Source organism: Salmo salar, chromosome ssa06, assembly GCF_905237065.1.
Source record: "Salmo salar chromosome ssa06, Ssal_v3.1, whole genome shotgun sequence".
Taxonomy (NCBI): Eukaryota; Metazoa; Chordata; class Actinopteri; order Salmoniformes; family Salmonidae; genus Salmo; species Salmo salar.
This window is the reverse complement of record NC_059447.1, coordinates 67441636-67465706: the sequence shown is the minus strand read 5'-3', so window position 1 is coordinate 67465706 and position 24071 is coordinate 67441636. Positions and strand designations below refer to the sequence as shown.

The 24071-nt window shown below is 42.0% G+C and overlaps 1 protein-coding gene across 2 annotated transcripts; it reads left to right on the top strand.

The window, feature by feature from the left end:
• Positions 1-426: 426 nt before the first annotated feature.
• fez2b (fasciculation and elongation protein zeta 2b) lies at positions 427-23564 on the top strand. 2 transcript variants are annotated; one of them, XM_014205372.2, is made up of 9 exons: positions 427-824; positions 8393-8501; positions 8714-8830; positions 8964-9105; positions 15211-15476; positions 17182-17262; positions 19584-19659; positions 19857-19922; positions 20589-23564. In XM_014205372.2, exons 1-9 carry the CDS (start codon positions 523-525, stop codon positions 20603-20605), a joined length of 1176 nt encoding a protein of 391 aa, XP_014060847.2. In that variant the 5' UTR covers positions 427-522; the 3' UTR covers positions 20606-23564. The 2 variants fall into 2 exon arrangements, with proteins under 2 accessions (XP_014060847.2, XP_014060848.2); XM_014205373.2 differs by lacking the exon at positions 17182-17262 and having other exon boundaries at positions 430-824.
• The last annotated feature ends 507 nt before the right edge of the window (positions 23565-24071 follow it).

Genomic DNA, 24071 nt, shown 5'->3' with positions numbered 1-24071 from the left:
AGACCCAAATGTCTCCATTCCACTTTACATTAGCTCACCACCGCCCCCAGGTGGGACATTATATGCTTGCAATAACATTTTCCACAGTATTTTATTTACATAACATAGCCTACATATAACAACCCAGTCTATGGTTCAAACCCGAAATACCCAACTCAATACAATATTCAACAATTATTCCCTTGTTTGACCTTTTCCTCCAGTTTGCAACAATAGGGAAAATATGCCAAATGTGCATTTTAACTGCGAATCCTGTACGCTACTGACCACAGTCACACATACTCGAAGATGAAATAGTACAATTGCATAGTTTAAAAAAAATTACTCTAAAACAGGTTAAAAACCATGTTTGTGTTGATCTTCCATCGTAGAGGATGGAGGCCCACCACGCGTGACGTCAGCAGCGGCAGAGTCAGAGAGCTTCCACCTACTGTTTTAGTCTCCCGGTTCATCATTGCCATATCGCGGAGGATAGAATACCATCCAGGGTTTGCGCAGCCGAACCGAGTCCCTGCACCAGTCATGGCGGCGCCGTTAGCCCACTTCGACGAAGACTGGCAGGATTTCAATGAATTCAAGGCGGCCTCCGGGTCGCCGAACCGACTGGACCAGCTGAACTCGAACATGGCTGATACGGGACTGGTGGATGATTTCTCAGACCTCGACAGCTTCTCGGGGGATATATGCAGCTTCACATCAATGGAGGACCTTGTCCACGACTTCGATGAGAAGCTGACAGTTTGCTTTCGAAATTACAACACCAAGACTGAAAACATAGCCCCTATTAAACCCATCACAGAAGATAATTTCCTCAAAGACGACGAGTGAGTGTGACTTTTGTAGCTACTACTTTATCAGTTAAGCATTTATAGTTTAACGTCTACAATCTCAAGCTAGTTAGTTAGCATACCATTGCTAATGTGAACCTGCTGCTAGCTAGCCATTTTACAAAAGGGTTGTTAATGTTAGGTAGCTAGCCAATGTTATTTGGAATGCATGTAAACCCGTAAAGATAACTTAGAAAACCAGGACTTCAAGAGAAGAGCCTTCAAGATAAGCTTAAGTGTTTTGTTGTTTCTTAGCAGGTAACGTTAGTTTAAATACATTAGCTGAGCAGTGTTTTCAAAGTAGCAAGCTAAGTTAGCTAGCACCTAGCTACCCAATTTAAGTTAGTAAATAACTTGATAGTTAGTTTCACATGTCACATGCACAAGTACAGTGACATTACTTTCTTGCAAACTCAAAACCCAACAATACAATCATTAATAACAATGTAATACTAGAAAAAACACACGAGAAATATGAAGAACTCAATAAGTAAGTAAGTAAAGCATACTAACGTTATATACATACCCCAGTTCCAATACCATATTTACAATGTTAGCGATACTAGAGTGATGGAGGTGGATATGTTATAGGTGTAAAGTGACTGGAAAACAGGATATAAAATAAACAGAGTAGCAGCAGCTTCTATGTGCGTGTGTTTAGACTAATGTGCATATTGTGTGTGAGTGAGTGTGTAGGGCCCTGGTGAGTGTGCATAGAGACAGTGCAAAATTAAAACATCAATAAAGATATAAAGTTAACTCCGATTGTTTGTGTAGCTATTTTGTTAGCTATTTAGCAGTCTTGTTGATTGGGGATGAAAGCTGTTCAAGAGCCATACCACCTGATATAGATGTCCTGGATTAGAGGTTGACCGATTATGATTTTTCACCCGATACCGATTATTGGAGGACCAAAAAAAGACGATACCAAATTATCGTCCGATTTTTATTAACTTTATTTAACTTAATATAATACATAAATAAAATCTATTTAGTCTCAAATCAATAATGAAACGTGCTCAATTTGGTTTAAATAATGCAAAAACACAGTGTTGGAGAAGAAAGTAAAAGTGCAATATGTGCCTTGTAAAAAAGCTAACGTTTAAGTTCCTTGCTCAGAAAATATGAAAGCTGGTGGTTCAGTATTCCCAGTTCTTCAATGTTCACAGTTAAGAAGTTTTAGGTTGTAGTTTATTATAGGAATTATGACGCGTCAACTATTTCTCTATACTATTTGTATTTCATATACCTTTGACTATTGGATGTTCTAGTAGGCACTTTAGTATTGCCAGCCTAATCTCAGGAGTTGATAGGCTTGAAGTCATAAACAGCAATGCTTGAAGCACAGCACTAAGAGCTGCTGGCAAACGCAGTAAAGTTTGAATGAATGCTTACGAGCCTGCTGCTGCCTACCACCGCTGTCAGACTGCTCTATCAAATAATCATAGACTTAAATATAATATAATAAACACAGAAATACGAGCCTTTGGTCATTAATATGGTCAAATCCGGAAACTATCATTTCAAAAACAAAACGTTTTTTTTTCAGTGAAATACGGAACCGTTCCGTATTTTATCGAACGGGTGGAAAACCCTAAGTCTAAATATTGCTGTTACATTGCACAACCTTCAATGTTATGTCATAATTACGTACAATTCTTGCAAATTGTTCGCAACGAGCCAGGTGGCCCAAGCTGTTGCATTATACCCTGACTCTGCGTGCAATGAACGCAAGAGAAGTGACACAATTTCCCAAGTTAATATTGCCTGCTAACATGAATTTCTTTTAACTAAAATATACTTCTGTGTATTGATTTTAAGAAAGGCATTGATGTTTATGGTTTGGTACATTCGTGCAATGTTTGTGCTTTTGTTAAATCATCACCTGTTTGGCGAAGTATGCTTTGATTTTGATGATAAATTAACGGGCACCGCATTGATTATATGCAACGCAGGACAAGCTAGTTAACTACACATGGTTTATGATATTACTAGGTTAACTAGTGATTGTGAAGATTGATTGTTTTTTATAAGATAAGTTTAATGCTTGCTAGCAACTTACCTTGGCTCCTTGCTGCACTCGCGTAACAGGTGGTCAGCCTGCCACGCAGTTCCTCGTGGAATGCAATGTAATCGGCCATAATCGGCGTCCAAAAATGCCGATTACCGATTGTTATGAAAACTTGAAATTGACCCTAATTGGCCAATTAATCAGTCGACCTCTATCCCGGATGGCAGGGAGCTCGGCCCCAGTGATCTACTGTCCACGCCTTGCGATCGAGGGCGGTACTATTACCATACCAGGCAGTGATGCAGCCAGTCAAGATGTGCTCAATGGTACAGCTGCATAGCTTTTTGAGGATTTGAGGACCCATGGCTAACTTTTTCAACCTCCTGAGGGGGAAGAGGCGCTTTCACGCCTCCTTCACAACTGTGTGTGTGTGTGTTTGGACCATTTTAAGTCTTTAGTGATTTGGACATAGAAGAACTTCAAGCTCTCGACCTGCTCCACTGCAGTCCCGTTGGCGTGCTCGCCCCCTTGTTTCCTGTAGTCCACGATCAGATCCTTGGTCTTGCTGACGTTGAAGGAGAGGTTGTTGGCACCACACTGTCAAGTCACTGACCTCCCTGTAGGCTGACTCATCGTCGCCGGTGATCAAGCCTACCACCGTTGTGTCGTCAGCAAACTTGATGGTGTTTTGAGTCATGCGTGGCCACGCAGTCGTGGGTGAACAGAGAGTACAGGAAGGGACTAAGCACAAACCCCTGTGGGACCCCGGTGTTGAGGGTCAGCGTGGCGGAGGTGATGTTGCCTACCCTCACCACCTGGGGTCGGCTAGTCAGGAAGTCCAGTTGCAGAGGGAGGTGTTCAGACCCAGAGTCCTAAGCTTGGTGACGAGCTTGGAGGGGATGGTGGTGTTGAACGCTGAGCTGTAGTCAATGAACAGCATTCTCACATGGGTATTCCTCTTATCTAGGTGGGTGAGGGCAATGTGGAGAACAATTGAGATTGTGTCATTTATGGATCTGTTGGAGCAGTATGCAAATTAGAGTGGGCCTAGGGTGGCTGGGATGGTGGAGTTAAGGTGTGCCATAACCAGCCTCTCGAAGCATAACCGGTCTCTCTTGATTACAGAAGTGAGTGCTACAGGGCGGTAGTTATTGTGGTATGAAACCTTCAAGTTCTTAGAGACAGTAATGATGGTGGTCATTGGGACAAGGAGAGGTTGAAAATTACTGTGATATCTGCATTGCATGATTTTGTAAACAGTCCCTCCTTTCACATTAGTGACTTCAAAATATTAGCTAGGCTACCATTTTCTCATGCATTAGCTATGCACAGCAATTCAATTTCCCAATTCTGGCACTGTAGCTAGTTATTGTATTGATTACTGACTTTGATCTGCATAAATTGACAGTACAGAACAGATAAGGAGTCTGGGCAGTTGTCCATTGACTCACTGTTGATGAACCAGATCTTCATTTATTTACTGTGACATTTAAACAAATTCACACACACACACACAGGGTTTCATACACAGAGGTAAATCTTCGTAATTGTTTTTGAAAGGGCACGCTTCAGCTTAGTCTGATTTAATCTGGCAGTAATACACAATTAATGGGTATATACAGCCTGAAACGAATCCCTGCAAAATCGTGTAAATGTACCTTACAAGCCAGAATTTTGAATAGAATTACATTTAAACTTTACTGGTTGAGACAGAATATCTCCAGGAAAGTATTGTTTACCTGACTGTTTAGATCGATGCTGGGTATATGGTGCTTCAATCTGGTCTCAGAGCATTTCTTATTATTCTGTATGTAAATCTGAGACACTCCATTTAGTTGGTGGATGTCCATCATCCATTTCGTATAATATGTTACGAATTACAATTCTTATGTTACGAATTTGCAAAACCTACAATCTGTTACAAATGTGCAAAACTTATATTTTACAAATTACAATTTGTTGTTACTAACGTTAGTTAGGTGGCTAAGTGGGTAATGCTAATGTTAGCTAGATGGCTAATGTTAGCGGGCTTAGGGGAAGGGTTAGCGAAAAGGGTTAAGGTTAGGGAAAGGTTAGCTAACATGCTAAAGAAAATGCTAAAGTGGTCCGTGATGATATTTGAAAAACGCAACCGTTGGGTTGCTAGACATTCGTGTTATACGTCCACCCATCCACCTCGACCAATCGTCCTCCTTTCCTTTTTGCCTTAAATAACCTTCTATCTTATATAACCAAACATAACATATACTAAATTAAGTGTCCCGGATTTACGTGTACTATGTTACATCTAACCTATGAGACCAAGCTTGGTGGTTCGGCAGCAAGGTAAAATTTGTTTTATATTGGATATTCAGTTTTCTCTAGTTAATAGCTATTGAACCAAGCATGCCATCACAATGAACATTTAATATTCTGAATCCAAATAAAATACTTTTTTTTCCGTTGTCATGGCATGCTTGGTTCAATAGCTATTGAAGAGACAGAACTGAATATCTAATATAAAACTAACATTAACATATACAGTGCCTTCAGAAATGATTCATACCCCTTGACCATAGATTCCACATTTTGTTACTATAGCCTGAATTCAAAATGGATAAAAAAAAAAAAAAATCTTACCAATCTACACACAATACTCCATAATAACAAATTGAAACCCATGTTTTTAGAAATTGTAGCACGTTTATTGAAAATGAAATACAGAAATCTCATTTACACAAGTATTCACACCCCTGAGTCAGTACTTTGTAGAAGCACCTTTGGCAGCAATTACAGCTAAACGTCTTTCTGGGTAAGTCTTTAAAAGCTTTTCACACCATAATTCTTCAAGCTCTTTCAAATTGGTTGTTGATCATTGCTTGTCAACCATTTTCAAGTGTTGCTGTAGATTTTCAAGTAGATTGAAGTCAAAGCTGTAAATTGGCCACTTGGGAACATTCACTGTCTTCTTGGTAAGCAACCCCAGTGTAGTTTTGGCCTTGTTTTAGGTTATTGTCCTGCTGAAAGGTGAATTAATCTCCCACTGTCTGATGGAAAGCAGACTGAACCAGGTTTTCCTCTAGGATTTTGCCTGTACTTAGCTCTATTGCATTAATTTTTTTATCCTGAAAAACTCCCCAGTCCTTAATGATTACAAGCGTACGCATAGCATGATGCACCCACCACTATGCTTGAAAATATGGAGAGTGGTACTCTGTATTGTGTTGTATTGGATTTGCCTCAAACATAACACTTTGTATTAAGGGCAAAGGTAATTGCTTTGCCACATTTTTTTCAGGAAGGTTAAAATCTCACTTTTCTGGTAAAAAATAGTTATAAATGGCTGAGGTGTACTGACTTTTGAGGACACAAGCTCAAGTACACAGTACAAATATGATACAAATAAGAAAATGACATTTTATATTATGTATTTCCTATTCAACAAAACTATATCGATAAGGCTTGAAATTACTTATATGCTTTCTAAATATAGTATATTCAAATTATAAACACGACTAACTATAAGATTTCACCTTCCTTAAAATACATAAATGTGCATATTTTCTGAAGGTCTCGCTTGATCAAAACGTCTGCCCCCATCGCTGTGAACGTCTGAGCTCTATCTTGGCTTCCTGAACTTGTTAGGAACTCTCCTTTCATCTCATATTAATCTTGTCCGTCTATGACAGTGTTTTTTAAATTTAGAATCTATTAATTATTTTAGATGAATTGCTGTGAATCGACCTCAATGTGCTACCGTGATGAAACCACTCTCCTGCTGTGCTACGATGTAACAACTACAGGCATGTGCTTTGTCAGTGGCTGTGATGTAGGGTTCCGCCAGGAGTTGGACAGTCGGAAGAGCGAATGAAACGGTAGGAGGAACATCCCAGCTTCAAGTGGCAAACAATACATTCCTGTGGATATTTTCTCTCACATTTCGAGCAGCTGAAGAACAAACCGCACAAACAACTTAAAAAATGTGAAGCGTTGCTTAATCGCTCAGCGCTAACACACACACACACACACACACACACACACACACACAGTCAGATGCACACACAAAGATTGTGTCAGTTGAACTGGACAGTCTTCGATGTTGCTTCAGTTGCTCTTGAGTCACATACAAATAATCTTGGGGAAACACTGCACTCTTTTACAGTAAGATGAGCTCCTATATGTAAGCCTTAACTGAACAATCCCTGTTATCTTAGAATGGGGTTCTTTTTTTATAATAGTAACACATGTTATAACAAGGGTAGCTAGGCTATCAATATCCTTTTGACTCATCAACAGCATGGTCTGACTTCAGCATAGTCAGTGTCACCTTCCTAAAATGGCCTCCTAGGCTGTCACACTCAATAAAGATACAGCAGTGACATTGTCAGCTCCGTTTTGGTCAAAAATATACATTTCCTTGAAAGAAGAGTTAAATTCCCACACAGACACGCACACGTACACACAGAGGGCTCATATACACACAGCGACTAGGGTGAGGAGGATGTGTTGGTGAGGGAAACAGAGGATGGTGAGAGGAAGGTGGAGGGGTAGTTTGGATAGAAGCCTTTGCAGGGCTGAAAGAGCAGTGCACCGAGGGCAGCGGAGTCCTTTCATGAGTGACTGCCCTTTTTGGAGGACGTGCCTTGCCTACTAACAAGCTCTACTGTAGCTGGCTAATGACCTAGCTCCAAGCAGAGATGCACAGTGAGGATGACATGGAGACAGGAAGGACTGTGCGTGTGTGTTCATATATCGATGTGCTTTAGGGAAAAGTTTCATGATCAACTTTCCTTGGCGTAGGACTACCCATGGAGATACACAGAGAGCCACTGGCCACATAGAGGCTTTTGTGTGCTTGTCCTCGTTTATGCAGGGCTTGCATGTGTGCGTACGTGTGTGTTGTTGACGGCCTAAAAATATAGAATGCCAGAATCACAGGGTGACAGCCTCAGGGCCAAAGCATTTCCTGCCACCATTGCCCCATTTAGAGAACCTATCCTTGAACTGTGTGTTGTTGATGATAATGATGCTTTGTTAGTAAGAGAGGGATGGAGAGACTGGGGTTATATGAAGAACACGTGTGTGAGTGTGTGTGTGTGTGTGTGTGGCAAACTCTGATGCAAAACCTTTCTGACACATGGGTTCACAGTGCCCATCCTCGCATCGCTCGCAGCAGTCCTGGTCAGACACACACACTCATCCTCACATTACACATGTTCACTCCCATTGTGTAGCGGGATCTATGTACAAAATGTATTCTGTATTTCCTGTAGTATAGCACAAAGCAAAGCCCTTTTGAGAAAAGACTTGGACAATACATTTGGCATAAAAAAATGAGAAATGCTCGATTCCTGCTCTCTTATCAGGCAGAGACGAGCTGTGTGTGTGTGTGTGTGGGTGGTGAGGAAAGAGGATGACACGCTACTGCCAACTAATGCTGTGTCACTGGGGAAATGTTTCATGTGCAGTGTAACATTATCTGTCTTCCTCGTTTTTCTCTCCTTCCTCTCATCCCCTTTCTCTTCATTCCCCTCACCATTTCTCTTCCACGTACTTTTCTCGCTCTCCCCCTCAGGGTGTGGAATGCTCTGACCGATAACTATGGCAACGTGATGCCAGTGGACTGGAAGACATCTCACATTCGCTCCCTGCATCTCCCCACACTCAACCTCTGCAAGCAGGGGGTAAGACACACACACCCACAGGCTAACGCCCACACCCATAGGCAAACACTTACACACATGGTCTGCACCTCCCCACTCTCTGTACACATTCCCCCGCTCAGCACACCTGTTCGTTAGCTCAGCCAAGCTGACTCTCATCTCCATTTTTGCTCTGACTCTCCCTATTTATCCATCTTCTTGCCCTCTTCTCTCTCTCTTCCTCTGATGGACAGAAGCTGGACAACATGCCTCTGGACCTGTCTGATGATGAGGAGCTGAGGGAACAGATGGACATGCACTCCATCATTGTGTCCTGCATCAACGATGAACCGCTCTTCACTGCCGAACAGGTACACACACACACAAACACACTTGACAGACAACATACACACTCATTCTCTTTCTATCACATCTCAAATTCACCACACTCTACTACTTACAAAGCCACACTCTTAACACAAGCTATGCGTGTGTGTGTTGCAGGTGATCGAGGAGATTGAGGAGATGATGCAGGAGTCTCCAGACCCAGAGGATGATGAGAGCCCGTCCCAGTCAGACCTGTCCATGCTCTCGCAAGACCTCAGCAACCTCAAACGCTCCAGCTCCAACACCAGCTATGAGGACCGTGAGTTACTCCTAACTCTCATCAAATCACTAACAGCTCAAGTATAAACAGCTCCCTGCAGCTGTATGACACAACCCCATACATATATACTGAGTATACCAAACGTTAAGTTCCAAAAGGGATGCTTTCCCATGTTGACTCCAATGCTTCCCACAGTTGTCAAGTTGGCTGGATGTCTTTTGGGTGGTGGGCCGTTATTGATACACACAGGAAACTGTTGAGCATGAAAAACCCAGCAGCGTTGCAGTTCTTGACACAAACCGGTGTGACTGGCACATACCACCATACCCCGTTCAAAGGCACTTAAGTCTTTTGTCTTACCCATTCACCCTATGAAAGGCACACATACACAATCCATGTCTCAATTGTCTCAAGGCTTAAATATCCTTCTTTAACCAGTCTCCTCCCATTAATTTACACTGATTGAAGTGGATTTAACAGGTGACATCAATAAGGGATCATAGCTTCTCCTGGATTCACCTGGTCAGTCTGTCAGGGAAAGAGCAGGTGTTCTTAATGTTTTGTATATTTAGTGTATATACAACTGGACTGCAGATACAGGCTCACAGTGCCATTGTTACATAATAGACACTAGATACAACTGGACAGCAATTACTGCATACTTGTTATGTAACTTTAAATGCAAAACATATCAAGATGTAATGCAAACGTTTGGGACTGACCATGTTAGTATGTGATGTGTTATCCTGCCATGTGTTAATGGGATTTGTCAAGCCCTATATAAGTATGTGTTATCCTGCCATGTGTTAATGGGGTTTGTCAAGCCCTATATAAGTATGTGTTAGGATCAAATCAAATCAAATTTATTTTTATATAGCCCTTCGTACATCAGCTGATATTCTCAAAGTGCTGTACAGAAACCCAGCCTAAAACCCCAAACAGCAAGCAAAGCATGTGAAAGAAGCACGGTGGCTAGGAAAAACTCCCTAGGAAAAACTCCCTAGAAAGGCCAAAAACCTAGGAAGAAACCTAGAGAGGAACCAGGCTATGAGGGGTGGCCAGTCCTCTTCTGGCTGTGCAGGGTGGATATTATAACAGAACATGGTCAAAATGTTAAAATGTTCATAAATGACCAGCATGGTCAAATAATAATAATCATAGTAGTTGTCGAGGGTGCAACAAGCACGTCCGGTGAACAGGTCAGGGTTCCATAGCCGCAGGCAGAACAGTTGAAACTGGAGCAGCAGCACGGCCAGGTGGACTGGGGACAGCAAGGAGTCATCATACCAGGTAGTCCTGAGGCATGGTCCTAGGGCTCAGGTCCTCCGAGAGAAAGACAGAAAGAGAGAAAGAAGTTAGAGAGAGCATATTTAAATACACACAGGACACCGGATAAGACAAGAGAAATACTCCAGATGTAACAGACTGACCCTAGTCCCCCGACACATAAACTACTGCAGCATAAATACTGGAGGCTGAGACAGGAGGGATCAGAAGACACTGTGGCCCCATCCGATGATACCCCCGGACAGGGCCAAACAGGCAGGATATAACCCCACCCACTTTGCCAAAGCACAGCCCCCACACCACTAGAGGGATGTCTCCAACCACCAACTTACCGTCCTAAGACAAGGCCGAGTATAGCCCACAACGATCTCCGCCATGGCACAACCCAAGGGGGGGGCAACCCAGACAGGAAGACCACGTCAGTGACTCAACCCACTCAAGTGACGCACCCCTCCCATGGACGGCATGGAAGAACACCAGTAGGCCAGTGACTCAGCCTCTGTAAAAGGGTTAGAGGCAGAGAATCCCAGTGGAAAGAGGGGAACCGGCAAGGCAGAGACAGCAAGGGCGGTTCGTTGCTCCAGCCTTTCCGTTCACCTTCACACTCCTGGGCCAGACTATACTTAATCATAGGACCTACTGAAGAGATAAGTCTTCAGTAAAGACTTAAAGGTTGAGACTGAGTCTGCGTCTCTCACATTGGTAGGCAGACCATTCCATAAAAATGGAGCTCTATAGGAGAAAGCCCTACCTCCAGCCGTTTGCTTAGAAATTCTAGGGACAATTAGGAGGCCTGCGTCTTGTGACCGTAGCGTACGTGTAGGTATGTACGGCAGGACCAAATCGGAAAGATAGGTAGGAGCAAGCCCATGTAATGCTTTGTAGGTTAGCAGTAAAACCTTGAAATCAGCCCTTGCCTTAACAGGAAGCCAGTGTAGGGAGGCTAACACTGGAGTAATATGATCAAATTTTTTGGTTCTAGTCAGGATTCTAGCAGCCGTATTTAGCACTAACTGAAGTTTATTTAGTGCTTTATCCGGGTAGCCGGAAAGTAGAGCATTGCAGTAGTCCAGCCTAGAAGTAACAAAAGCATGGATTAATTTTTCTGCGTCATTTTTGGACAGAAAATTTCTGATTTTTGCAATGTTACGTAGATGGAAAAAAGCTGTCCTTGAAACAGTCTTGATATGTTCTTCAAAAGAGAGATCAGGGTCCAGAGTAACGCCGAGGTCCTTCACAGTTTTATTTGAGACGACTGTACAACCATCCAGATTAATTGTCAGATTCAACAGAAGATCTCTTTGTTTCTTGGGACCTAGAACAAGCATCTCTGTTTTGTCCGAGTTTAAAAGTAGAAAGTTTGCAGCCATCCACTTCTTTATGTCTGAAACACAGGCTTCTAGCGAGGGCAATTTTGGGGCTTCACCATGTTTCATTGAAATGTACAGCTGTGTGTTGTCTGCATAGCAGTGAAATTTAACATTATGTTTTCGAATGACATCCCCAAGAGGTAAAATATATAGTGAAAACAATAGTGGTCCTAAAACGGAACCTTGAGGAACACCGAAATTTACAATTGATTTGTCAGAGGACAAACCATTCACAGAGACAAACTGATATCTTTCCGACAGATAAGATCTAAACCAGGCCAGAACTTGTCCATGTAGACCAATTTGGGTTTCCAATCTCTCCAAAAGAATGTGGTGATCGATGGTATCAAAAGCGGCACTAAGATCTAGGAGCACGAGGACAGATGCAGAGCCTCGGTCTGACGTCATTAAAAGGTCATTTACCACCTTCACAAGTGCAGTCTCAGTGCTATGATGGGGTCTAAAACCAGACTGAAGCGTTTCGTATACATTGTTTGTCTTCAGGAAGGCAGTCAGTTGCTGTGCAACAGCTTTTTCTAAAATTTTGGAGAGGAATGGAAGATTCGATATAGGCCGATAGTTTTTTATAATTTCTGGATCAAGATTCGGCTTTTTCAAGAGAGGCTTTATTACTGCCACTTTTAGTGAGCTTGGTACACATCCGGTGGATAGAGAGCCGTTTATTATGTTCAACATAGGAGGGCCAAGCACAGGAAGCAGCTCTTTCAGTAGTTTAGTTGGAATAGGGTCCAGTATGCAGCTTGAGGGTTTGGAGGCCATGATTATTTTCATCATTGCGTCAAGAGATATAGTACTAAAACACTTTAGTATCTCCCTTGATCCTAGGTCCTGGCAGAGTTGTGCAGACTCAGGACAATGGAGGTTTGGAGGAATACCCAGATTTAAAGAGGAGTCTGTAATTTGCTTTCTAATGATCATGATCTTTTCCTCAAAGAAGTTCATAAATTTATATACTGCTGAAGTGAAAGCCATCCTCCATTTGCGAAGGCTGCTTTTTAGTTAGCTTTGCGACAGTATCAAAAAGAAATTTCGGATTGTTCTTATTTTCCTCAATTAAGTTGGAAAAATAGGATGATCGAGCAGCAGTAAGGGCTCTTCGATACTGCACGGTACTGTCTTTCCAAGCTAGTCGGAAGACTTCCACGTCCTCTGACGTCCTTGGGTAGGCAGAGGCAGTCTGGAAGGGCATCAAGGAATCTTTGGGTTGTCTGAGAATTTATAGCACGACTTTTAATGCTCCTTGGTTGGGGTCTGAGCAGATTATTTGTTGCAATTGCAAACGTAATAAAATGGTGGTCCGATAGTCCAGGATTATGAGGAAAAACATTTAGATCCACAACATTTATTCCATGGGACAAAACTAGGTCCAGAGTATGACTGTGGCAGTGAGTAGGTCCAGAGACATGTTGGACAAAACCCACTGAGTCGATGATGGCTCCGAAAGCCTTTGAGTGGGTCTGTGGACTTTTCCATGTGAATGTTAAAGTCACCAAAAATTAGAATATTATCTGCTATGACTACAAGATCCGATAGGAATTCAGGGAACTCAGTGAGGAACACTGCATATGGCCCAGGAGGCCTATAAACAGTAGCTATAAAAAGTGAGTGAGTAGGCTGCATAGATTTCATGACTAGAAGCTCAAAAGACGAAAACGTCATTGTTGTTTTTTTTTTTGTAAATTGAAATTTGCTATCGTAAATGTTAGCAACACCTCCGCCTTTGCCGGATGCACGGGGGGTATGGTCACTAATGTAACCTGGGGGTGAGGCCTCATTTAACACAGTAAATTCATCAGGCTTAAGCCATGTTTCAGTCAGGCCAATCATATCAAGATTATTATCAGTGATTAGTTCATTGACTATAACTGCCTTGGAAGTGAGGGATCTAACATTAAGTAACCCAATTTTGAGATGTGAGGTATCACAATCTCTTTCAATAATGGCAGGAATGGAGGAGGTCTTTATACTAGTGAGATTGCTAAAGCGAACACCGCCATTTTTATTTTGCCCAACCTAGATCGAGGCACAGACACGGTCTCAATGGGGAAAGCTGAGCTGACTACACTGACTGTGCTAGTGGCAGACTCCACTAAGCTGGCAGGCTGGCTAACAGCCTGCTGCCTGGCCTGCACCCTATTTCATTGTGGAGCTAGAGGAGTTAGAGCCCTGTCTATGTTCGTAGATAAGATGAGAGCACCCCTCCAGCTAGGATGGAGTCCGTCACTCCTCAACAGGCCAGGCTTGGTCCTGTTTGTGGGTGAGTCCCAGAAAGAGGGCCAATTATCTACAAATTCTATCTTTTGGGAGGGGCAGAAAACAGTTTTCAACCAGCGATTGAGTTGTGAGACTCTGCTGTAGAGCTCATCACTCCCCCTAACTGGGAGGGGGCCAGAGACAATTAATCGATGCCGACACATCTTTCTAGCTGATTTACACGCTGAAGCTATGTTGCGCTTGGTGACCTCTGACTGTTTCATCCTAACATCGTTGGTGCCGACGTGGATAACAATATCTCTATACTCTCTACACTCGCCAGTTTTAGCTTTAGCCAGCACCGTCTTTAGATTAGCCTTAACGTCGGTAGCCCTGCCCCCTGGTAAACAGTGTATGATCGCTGGATGATTAGTTTTAAGTCTAATACTGCGGGTAATGGAGTCGCCAATGACTAGGGTTTTCAATTTGTCAGAGCTAATGGTGGGAGCCGTCGGCGTCTCAGACCCCACAACGGGAGGAGTAGAGACCAGAGAAGTCTCGGCCTCCGACTCCGACTCCGACTCGCTTAATGGGGAGAACCGGTTGAAAGTTTCTGTCGGCTGAATAAGCGACACCGGTTGAGCATTCCTACAGCGTTTCCCTCCAGAAGCCATGAGAAAGATGTCCGGCTGCGGGGACCGTGCGAGGGGGTTTATACTAACGTTACTATCTGTACTTACTGGTGGCACAGACGCTGTTTCATCCTTTCCTACACTGAAATTACCCTTGCCTAACGATCGCGTCTGAAGCTGGGCTTGCAGCACAGCTATCCTTGCCGTAAGGCGATCGTTCTCCTGTATATTATAAGTACAACGACTGCAATTAGAAGGCATCATGTTAATGTTACTTAGCTTCGGCTGTTTGAAGTCCTGACGAACCATGTCCAGATAAAACCTCCGGGGTGAAAAAGTTGAATGAAAAAAGTTGAGTGAGGGAAAAAGTAAAAATATACGGTAATGAAAAAGTAAAAAACCGTCAGGTATCAAAGTAAGATCGGCAACAAAAACGCACAGCAGCGTAAACAAGTCTGCAAGTTGTGACCGGAAACCGGATGGGATGTGTTATCCTGCCATGTGTTAATGGGGTTTGTCAAGCCCTATATAAGTATGTGTTAGGATGGGATGTGTTATCCTGCCATGTGTTAATGGGGTTTGTCAAGCCCTATATAAGTATGTGTTAGTATATTTATGTTCTAATCCCTACCTCCTCCCAGGCTTGCGTCGTCTTTCGGTCTCAGAGCTGAGCGAGGCCTTGGAGGAGGTGGAGACTGCCATCAGGCGCTACAGTGAGGAGCTGATCCAGGCCCTGGCCCTGAGGGACGAGCTGGACTTTGAGAAGGAGGTGAAGAACAGCTTCATCTCGCTGCTCATCGACGTGCAGAATCGGCAGAAGGAGCACCGCGAGCTGCTCCGCAAGAAGAAGAAGATCAGGCCCACAGGCAGCGCTCAGAGGGCAGACAGGACACATGTCCCTGGGACGGTGAGCGAGATGGGCACCGATAGACACAGATTCGTACACATAGCATTGTATGAATTGAAATGCATATAATACACGTTGTGATGCACATATGTGCATAGATACAGTGGGGTCTGAAGTTATTGACACCCTTAATAAAGATGAGCAGTACTGACTGTATAAAGTAAATAATGCAACTACTGAGCTATATTGTATGCCCAAATAATTTCCCAATTTATTATTTTATACTAATACAATTGCTCAGAGAAATAGATTTTGTTAAACAAGTCATAGTTTAACTCAAATGTAGTGGTCAAAATGATTGACCCCCCCAAAGACTAAATAAAGTAGTCACAAGTTTAGTATTTGGTCCCATATTTCTATCACACAATGACTACATCAATATTTGTATTTTTTTGTTGTGCCCAATATATTTTTCTTTTATTTAACTAAGCAAGTCAGTTAAGAACAAATTCTTATTTTCAATGACGGCCTAGGAACAGTGCCCTGTTCAGGGGCAGAACGACAGATTTTTACCTTGTCAGCTCGGGGATTCGATCTTGCAACCTTTCGGTTAGTAGTCCAACGCTCTAACCACCTGCCACCCCTAAATGAATGGTAAATAATGTATTGTGTCATTTTGGAGTCAATTGTATTGTAAATAAGAATAGTATATGTTTCTACATTAATGTGGATGCTACCATGATTACGCATAATCCTGAATGAATCGTGAATAATGATGAGGGGGAGGTTGGCATGTCTATTTACCATTCATTTCTATTGGGCACAAAATAATCCGAAAAAAATAAACCCAAAAACAAACTGCAAATGCATCCAACAAGTTTGTAGAGTCACAAGCTTGATGTAGTCATTGTTTGCTAGGAATATGGAACCAAATACTAAACTTTTGACTACTTTATCAGAATCTTTGGGTGGTCAATCATTTTAACCCCTACCTTTTTCAAGAAAAAAAATGTACTTGCTAAACAAAATCTCTTTCTCTGGGCAATTGTATTAGTATAAAATAACATAATTTCCCAAATTTTTTTTGAGCATACAATATAGTTCAGTACTTGAATTATTTATTTTATGTGGTCATTAATGCTCATCTTTATCAAGGGTGTCAATCATTTTGTACCCCACTGTTAGTGTATTGTGCACACGCCCTCATTCATACAGGCACACACCAAGGGAAGATGCATGCACTGGAAACAGAAGAAATGCATGAGAGACATGCATGGAAGTGCAAAACAACACCCTGCAGTAGTTCTTTACTAACTTCTGCCACTCACCCTGCAGACCCTGTTGGGTCTCTCTTTCTGTCTCTCTCCTTCTGCTTTGTTCTACAGTCAGCTTTTAGCCTACTATTTACTGTTTACATGGTGAAAATGTATTTATTTACATCATTACATTGTCATTATTGGGCTTTGTTATATGCCATTTTGACATGTCTTTGTAAATACCAGCTGAAAACAGGACAGTAAAATAAAGCACCTTGTAGGTCTGAATTCACCTTGCCATTGTTTTTGTCCAATCTGAACTGTTGGACTTCCGTGTGGATAATTTGTCCTTTTCGGAATCAGAAACGATGGCAGGTTGAATCCAGTTCTATACCCCTCTTCTTATTCTCCTGCTCTCTAGAGGTCTCATGTCTTTTTGGAGGGTTTCTCATTCTTTCTCTGGTAGTTTTATCTCTCTTGCATTCTCTCCCTCCTCTCCCTTCCTCTAGCTCTTCACTATGGAAGGGCTGTCCACTGTCATTCAGAACGGCCTCCGTCAAACTTTCGGCATCACAGGAGGGGACAAACAGGTGCCCCTCTCTCTCTCTCTAGCTATCCTCTCATCTTTTTTGACGTTTTTCTTGACAGTTCTTTTCTCTACAGCTTTTGCCGCTGCTGTGTTCTCCACATGTCCTCTTTATTTTACATTTCATTTTCAGTTTAACTCAAGCCCTCCTTTCTGCTCTCTCATCCTCTGGCTCATTCTCTCTGTCCATCAAACACAAATTAAGCAGCTCTCCTTCTCAGCTTTCATATCCTTCTCTTTTTATGACTTGTTTTTTTTCTTCCCTTATCCTTTTCCTGTCTTGTTGACTGAGCATTTAGCCTTGAGATTGGCTGTAACTGGATGCTGAATCATCCAGTAGTGTGCACTCCTTATTTCCTGCAAACAAGCATCCTCCTATTACTAATGCTCAGTTGTCTCCCACCAAGCTAAAACCAACCAATGGCCTTAACCCAATCGCTCACCTACAGCCACACGCCAACCAATCACAACTTACTTTCACTCATTATTGGCTCAGAGTCGACCAATGACTCTCTCACTCTCAAATAATCAGTTTCTTGACTTCAACAATTCATACAAATGGTGATGGTAAGGTTTTGGGTTGTGACAGTCATGGAATTTTGGATGACTATAAATGGCCAGCGAAATGACGAGGTCTCTTTTAATAACCGTTTGAATAGCACATTTTCTCCCCCCCTTTGCGCCTGATTGCATGTGCTGCCATGTAAATAGAATGAATAGAACGGGCCTCCGCATTCATGTCAATGATGGCATAATGGGTGGACTGGCGGCCATTGCAAGTGTACCCATAGGAGCAAAGCAGGAAGTTTACCCATCAATATGTGCTGTCATTTTTTGATTCAACTCAACTGACATTACTTGAGCACTTCATTAAAAGGGGATCAATGGCAAATTTAGGGAATTTGTCTAACTGCCTAAACTTCTATGAATTAGTGTTGGACTATATCAAAGTGCCCCTCCCCTGAGGAATACAGCAAATCTACTGACAGAAATTACATTCCGTCAGCGAACATACACTGAACAGAGATATACATGTAAAGTGCTGAGATGCTACAGTTGACATATTTTCATTAACTTTATTTTGATGAATTTATTCATACTATTTCATCCTTCCACAAGATATAGTCCCGACACAAATCTAGGGTTGCTACACAAGCCGGCAGGTTGTTCGTTCTATCGGTTCGGTTTCCAGAGACGCGACCCAGTCGTTAAGTCTTTTTGTTCTGTATATATGGACGCGTGCGACCCAGTCGTTGCTTCTAAATGTTATCCCTTGCTTGCTAGCTAGCTAGCTAGCCAACTACGAGTAACTTCCAGTCACGTCAAACATTGCATCCAAAATAACAACAGTAGCTGCATTTGTTTAAGGTGCTTTCCAGTGACATTTATTTGGATACATCCATAACAATGAGCTAATGAGGCGTGATTTTGCCTGGCATAGAAAATGTACTCTCTCATCAGGAAACTGTTGTTCAGAGGAGCTAGCCAACAACACAGCTAACACAGTCACTTCAAACTGAAGCTGGAAAGACTGCAAACTAGCTGCACTTCGCTTTCGTTTGACCTTTTTTCAATTTACATTTCTTTGTATATATCCATACAAATTATGCCAGCTGATTCATGATTCCGACTGGCTGAGAAAAGCTGCCTGTCTGTCTCGTCCCTGCACGTTCATTACTATATTGAGTAATTTAAACTGAAACAGCGCATCCCGAATGGCTGGAGGCAATAAACAATGTCCCAGGCCAGCTGTGACTTACAACATGAGAGCAATTGTACTACCAAGAAAAATATTGGTGAATTATATTATTCATGTATTGATATGCATCCATCTATTCTGCATCCATATACATTGCCTTACTCTGTCATAGAATTCTGAGTCAAATATAACCTATTTTTTAAAATCTCTTAATTTAGTTTTGTTTCGTAAACTGGGAATTGTATATTTTTTATGGATATTATGATTGTCTGCAAAGTAGTTAAAATGCTGTTTGTTCCAATTGAAAGTTAAGATTCACCCATTTTGAATGTTATATCATTTTTGTGCATCACTGAGTGACGTTCTATCGATTCCCGGGGTCGTTTCATGTTTTGATGTGCATCTGAGCTATTTGTCGTTCAAGCAGGCAGAACTACAGATGCGTTTTGAATCATATACAAAATTCTTAACTTTCTCTTTTATCATGGTGCAGTTTTTCTTTTTCTTTCTGTTCAACCTTTTTGTCATTTTTTTTATCCTCCCTCCATCCTTTGCCTTCCCTCTCTCCTGTGTCTTGTTCTCTCTCCTCTCATTCTGTGGTTGTGACGTGTGTTTCTCGCTCTCAGTATCTAACCACAGTTATCCCCTATGAGAAGAACGCTGGCTCCCCCTCTGTGGAAGACCTTCAGATCCTCACCAAGAGTGAGTACTGACATGTTCCTGTTTATTACAACGTTGTATTATTTATTTTACAAACCACACTTTGTCTGTCAACTTTTTAAATCACCGTAGGCCAACTTATGAAAGCTGTAATGTGAAGACCGAAATGTCCTATTATGACCATGAAAGTAACTCATCCCAAATCTGTGTTTGTTTTTTTTGCTCTTCCCTCCATGCAGTTCTGCATGCCATGCGGGAGGACAGTGAGAAGGTACCCAGCCTCCTAACAGACTACATTCTCAAAGGTACTCCCTCCGTACCAGTTACAAAACTCTTACTCCCGTTCAAACACACCACACATTACCGCACAAGGTGTACATTCTCCAAGGTACTCAATTACTTTGAGAAAACATTGCTCCCATTCAAAACAGAGCTTTTGTCTAGATTGACAGTCTCACTATGACCTTGTGCCTGAGAAAGATGCTGTAGGACACAAGGGTTCAGTTAGGGCACATGTTATTAGGAGGGTCTACTTCCAATGTGTTCTTTGTTCACTGAAGGCCTGCAGGGTTTTTCGGAGCCTTTCATCTTGACCTTTACCCTCCTTGTCTCTCGCCTCTGCTGCGTTCCTCTGTCGCTAGTTCTAGTATGAGAGCAGTGGACGTGGAGGTTTGTGAGCCACACACACAATCACATGCATACAAGAAACGTGCGCACACACACAATGTGTGGAGAGCCCACTGTCACACACCTCTGAGACAGCCCCCTTCACTGGCTCTGTGCTGTATTGTACCTGTGCTGTGATTGTGATTATGGTGTACACTTACTTTACTTACCCTCTATCTTACACACACTCCCTCCTCCTACTCACACACACACTCCCCCCCCATCCGTTCTTAATTGCTCTCCTCCATGTGGTAGATCATTTTAGGTTGACAGCTGTTTTCTGGGTGTTCTTCTTGTCCCTACAGTGCTGTGTCCCACATAGACCCAGTGGAGGAGCCACCTGTTCTACAACACTCTGAACACTCAAGGCATAAGCACTTTTCAAAAGTTTTTAGGAACTCAACTTACTGTCCCTGACCTCCAGGGGGCCCTCATTGATTCTGTTAGTCACTCTCACTCAGATATCAATAACATGGCATAAGTCATGGTAAAATGTCTTGAATTGTAGGAAATGATTCACCCCATGGTAAAATGGGTAGAAATGCAATAATGCCTCTCTGCCCCATGGCAAAAGTAGAATTGCATGAATTTTTCTTTGAAAATTGGTAAATGTTCTCTCTGCCCCATGGCAAAATGTGTAGAACTGCAGGAAATTATCTTTAAAACATGCATTTTTCTGACCGTCGTCAAGAGGGGTCCTATGAAACAAATTTGCCGCTCTTAGAGCCCCCAAAAGGCTAAAGCTGGCCCTGCACTCAGGAGCTGCAGAGTTATTGAACATACCAATGGAAGGAGAGTCACCCACCCCCCTAATAAGGTGGACTCTTCCTGATGGAGTATTTATTTTCTCCACGACAACTTTTCCCGCAGCCTTTTGAGATTCACATTTTAATGCCTGTTTTACCTTATAATTTTCTCACCTTTTACGTGTAATCTTAAATGTTCTTTAATGTTGTAATCTCACAATAGTTTTAATGTCTTCTCTGCATGTTAGCGGTATTACTCTCCATTGTCTAAAGTGACTTGCTGTATTCATCTCCTATCCTCCGTTTGCACTGATGTGAAGGAACTGGAGATGGAAAACAAATTCCTCTACATTCACCTGCCTGCCTTTTCACATCAGTAAAGATTAGGGTGAGGAGACAAGGAGAAGAAGTCACTTGACCATTGGGATGCAGCTTTTCTCTGTTAAACTGGCCAATGCCCTCTGTGTGTATATATAGGAGGGATGGGGAAATAAGGCTTCTTGAACCAGTCTAACTACGGCGGGATCAGTCCAATGGGAGCTCGCCACTTTATCAGAGAGCTATTGGTTCAGAGCAATTAATGTTTGACAGACCATGGGATTAGTGGGGTTCAGAAGCCTTGTTTTCACCATCTCTTAGGTTTTATGTTTCATAAACCCCCTGAAGGGTTGTGTTCGTCTTTGCATGCTGCTACATAGGATTAGGGAGCTACATCGGTCAAATGTTATAAAGCATTGTTTGAATACTACAATGTGAAATTGCACAGATGGAAAACATTTTTTTTAAGTGATAACTTCTCGAAAAAGGGAAAAATAATGAGAAGTTAGTAAGAAGGTAACAAAGAACAAACTTGTACAGCTTTTTATTTTTCTGTAGTTGTAGAGAGATGAGGGACTTTTTACTGCCAGCAGTGTGTGGCCACTTAATATGTCATCACCATTGTTATGTAAACACTAGCCGCCAACCTCTGACCCCTCCTAGGGATGTCACATCATGACATCACCCTGTATACTTGCCTCATACCTCCTCTATAACGTACAGTAAGTTAAGGGTTACAGCAATAATATTAGAATGTAAAATAATGGTTAAATTGCTGTGAGGTTTATCCTGCCATGTTGTGTTTAGAACTAATAACTCTTTGATGTTGTGTAAAGGTTGGGGATCTAGTGATGACATGTTATGTTATCTTGTCTTGTCTAGTGGACGTAGCAACAGTAGTAGATCACCAAATCGTTGCATGTACTTATGTAGACAATTTAAAGGATGTAGGGAGGTTTCTGTACGAAAGCAGGAGAGATTCTTCAAACATAAATATTTCAAAAACCCATTGTCTACATCCACAACCACTAACCTTCAGCACTGTCTATAATATCACCTCTGTACAATCCTGTCAAATCATCAGCAGTAACTAAGCTCAGTGCACAATAAGTACAATAACACACAAGCCCATCAGGTCTGGTCTATCACTACTCTCAGGTACACCCAGAGCATCGGTTCTACAGCAGCCAGCCTGTCCACAGAAGTACAGCATTATGGATCGTGTTAGGAAGTACCTAGCTAGTACCTAGCTAAGTGGTCGTTGTAGCATCAGCTTGCAATAGCTCTGTACCAAGGCAGCCTGACACCTATAGACAGCAACTAGATATCCCAGGTGGGCTGCTGTAAGTCAATGGTAGTGCCAGTCCTCACTAGTAGAAGTCCGGTGTAGTTGGCGAGAATCATCGAGTCTAACGGAAGCTCTCTTTTCCCTGTATCAAAGTGTATGTTATGAAGAGATGTTGGGTTTTAGTTGAGGGTCTCAGAAGGCATCTTTCTTTAGTATGGGAAGCCAGCAAAGCCAGTAGACCTCTACGTACTGTACAGAATCATATGTAACTATCTTTCAACTGTAGCAAGCATCAGAAGCATTCAGAACCCCAAGCATGTGCTGCATGCACTTTATTTACTTTTACTTCAAGTAAATAAAATGAATGATAAGGATTAAGGTCACACTAAAGGGATCCTTAGCATTGAACCACATTGTAATAATAAAGTTAAGCCGAACTGAAATGTATACTAGCTTGGGTGGGGTTTGGACTCTTTGAAACTGGAGTTGAGTTGAGAACTAGTATTATTCTGGTTGTTTTGGAGTGGCATGGGGTTGTCACGGAGATCAGAGAAGGTTATTGACTCAGGCTGAAGCTCCACCCCTCGTTGCATGGTCCCTCTATTTTAGCAGACATATCAGCGTATATCCACTCTTTATCTAGAGATTTATATTTATATAGACACAAGCAACAAATAAGGCTGCCTTTGTAAATGCCAGAACTTTTGTATAATAGAATCTACTCATTTATTTTTAATGCAATATACTTCTTCCCCCATTTGGGGTTTTATGTTTACTTGTCTTGTTGTCATGAGGTACTAAAGTACATTAATTTATTCAGTAAATGTTTGTTTTCTAACTATATCGACTGTAGTGGTACAAACTTTTTGTGCCAGAATTACATTGGAACTCATTTCAAATAAAATAATGTTTACTTTGGTGTCATGCTATTGGTTTGTAAGTGCATCCATGATGATCAATAATTGGTATTAAATCACCTTTTTACTCTACTTGAAGTTACTATCAAAATACATTGGTCCACACTTTTAATAGATGTAAACAGAAAAGGTGCAGAAACTTATCAAAAGGCATTCTTACATGCAGAGCAACAGCAAGTCAATGTTCAAATATGTTTTATATAAATGACAAATGGCATACTCTTCTCTTTCTATGTTAGGTCAGTGTAGCTATAAGAACAAATCTGAATTGAAATGGATGCCTTAATACTGTTAACTGAAACAAGGACATTTTATTCTCTCGGTGTAACAGGCAGCTCTTCTATCAGCCCTCTACCTCCTCGGGAGTCTTCTCCTATTTCATGGAAGCGCTCATTCATCTGTCCCAGAATTATGTCAGTCTGGCTCCCAAGAAAAGTCATTTTCTTAGATAATCTGAAGTGAGTCATTTATTTGGTTGATGTGAAGAAGCAGTAAAACCAAACTGCACAACGTTGCAGT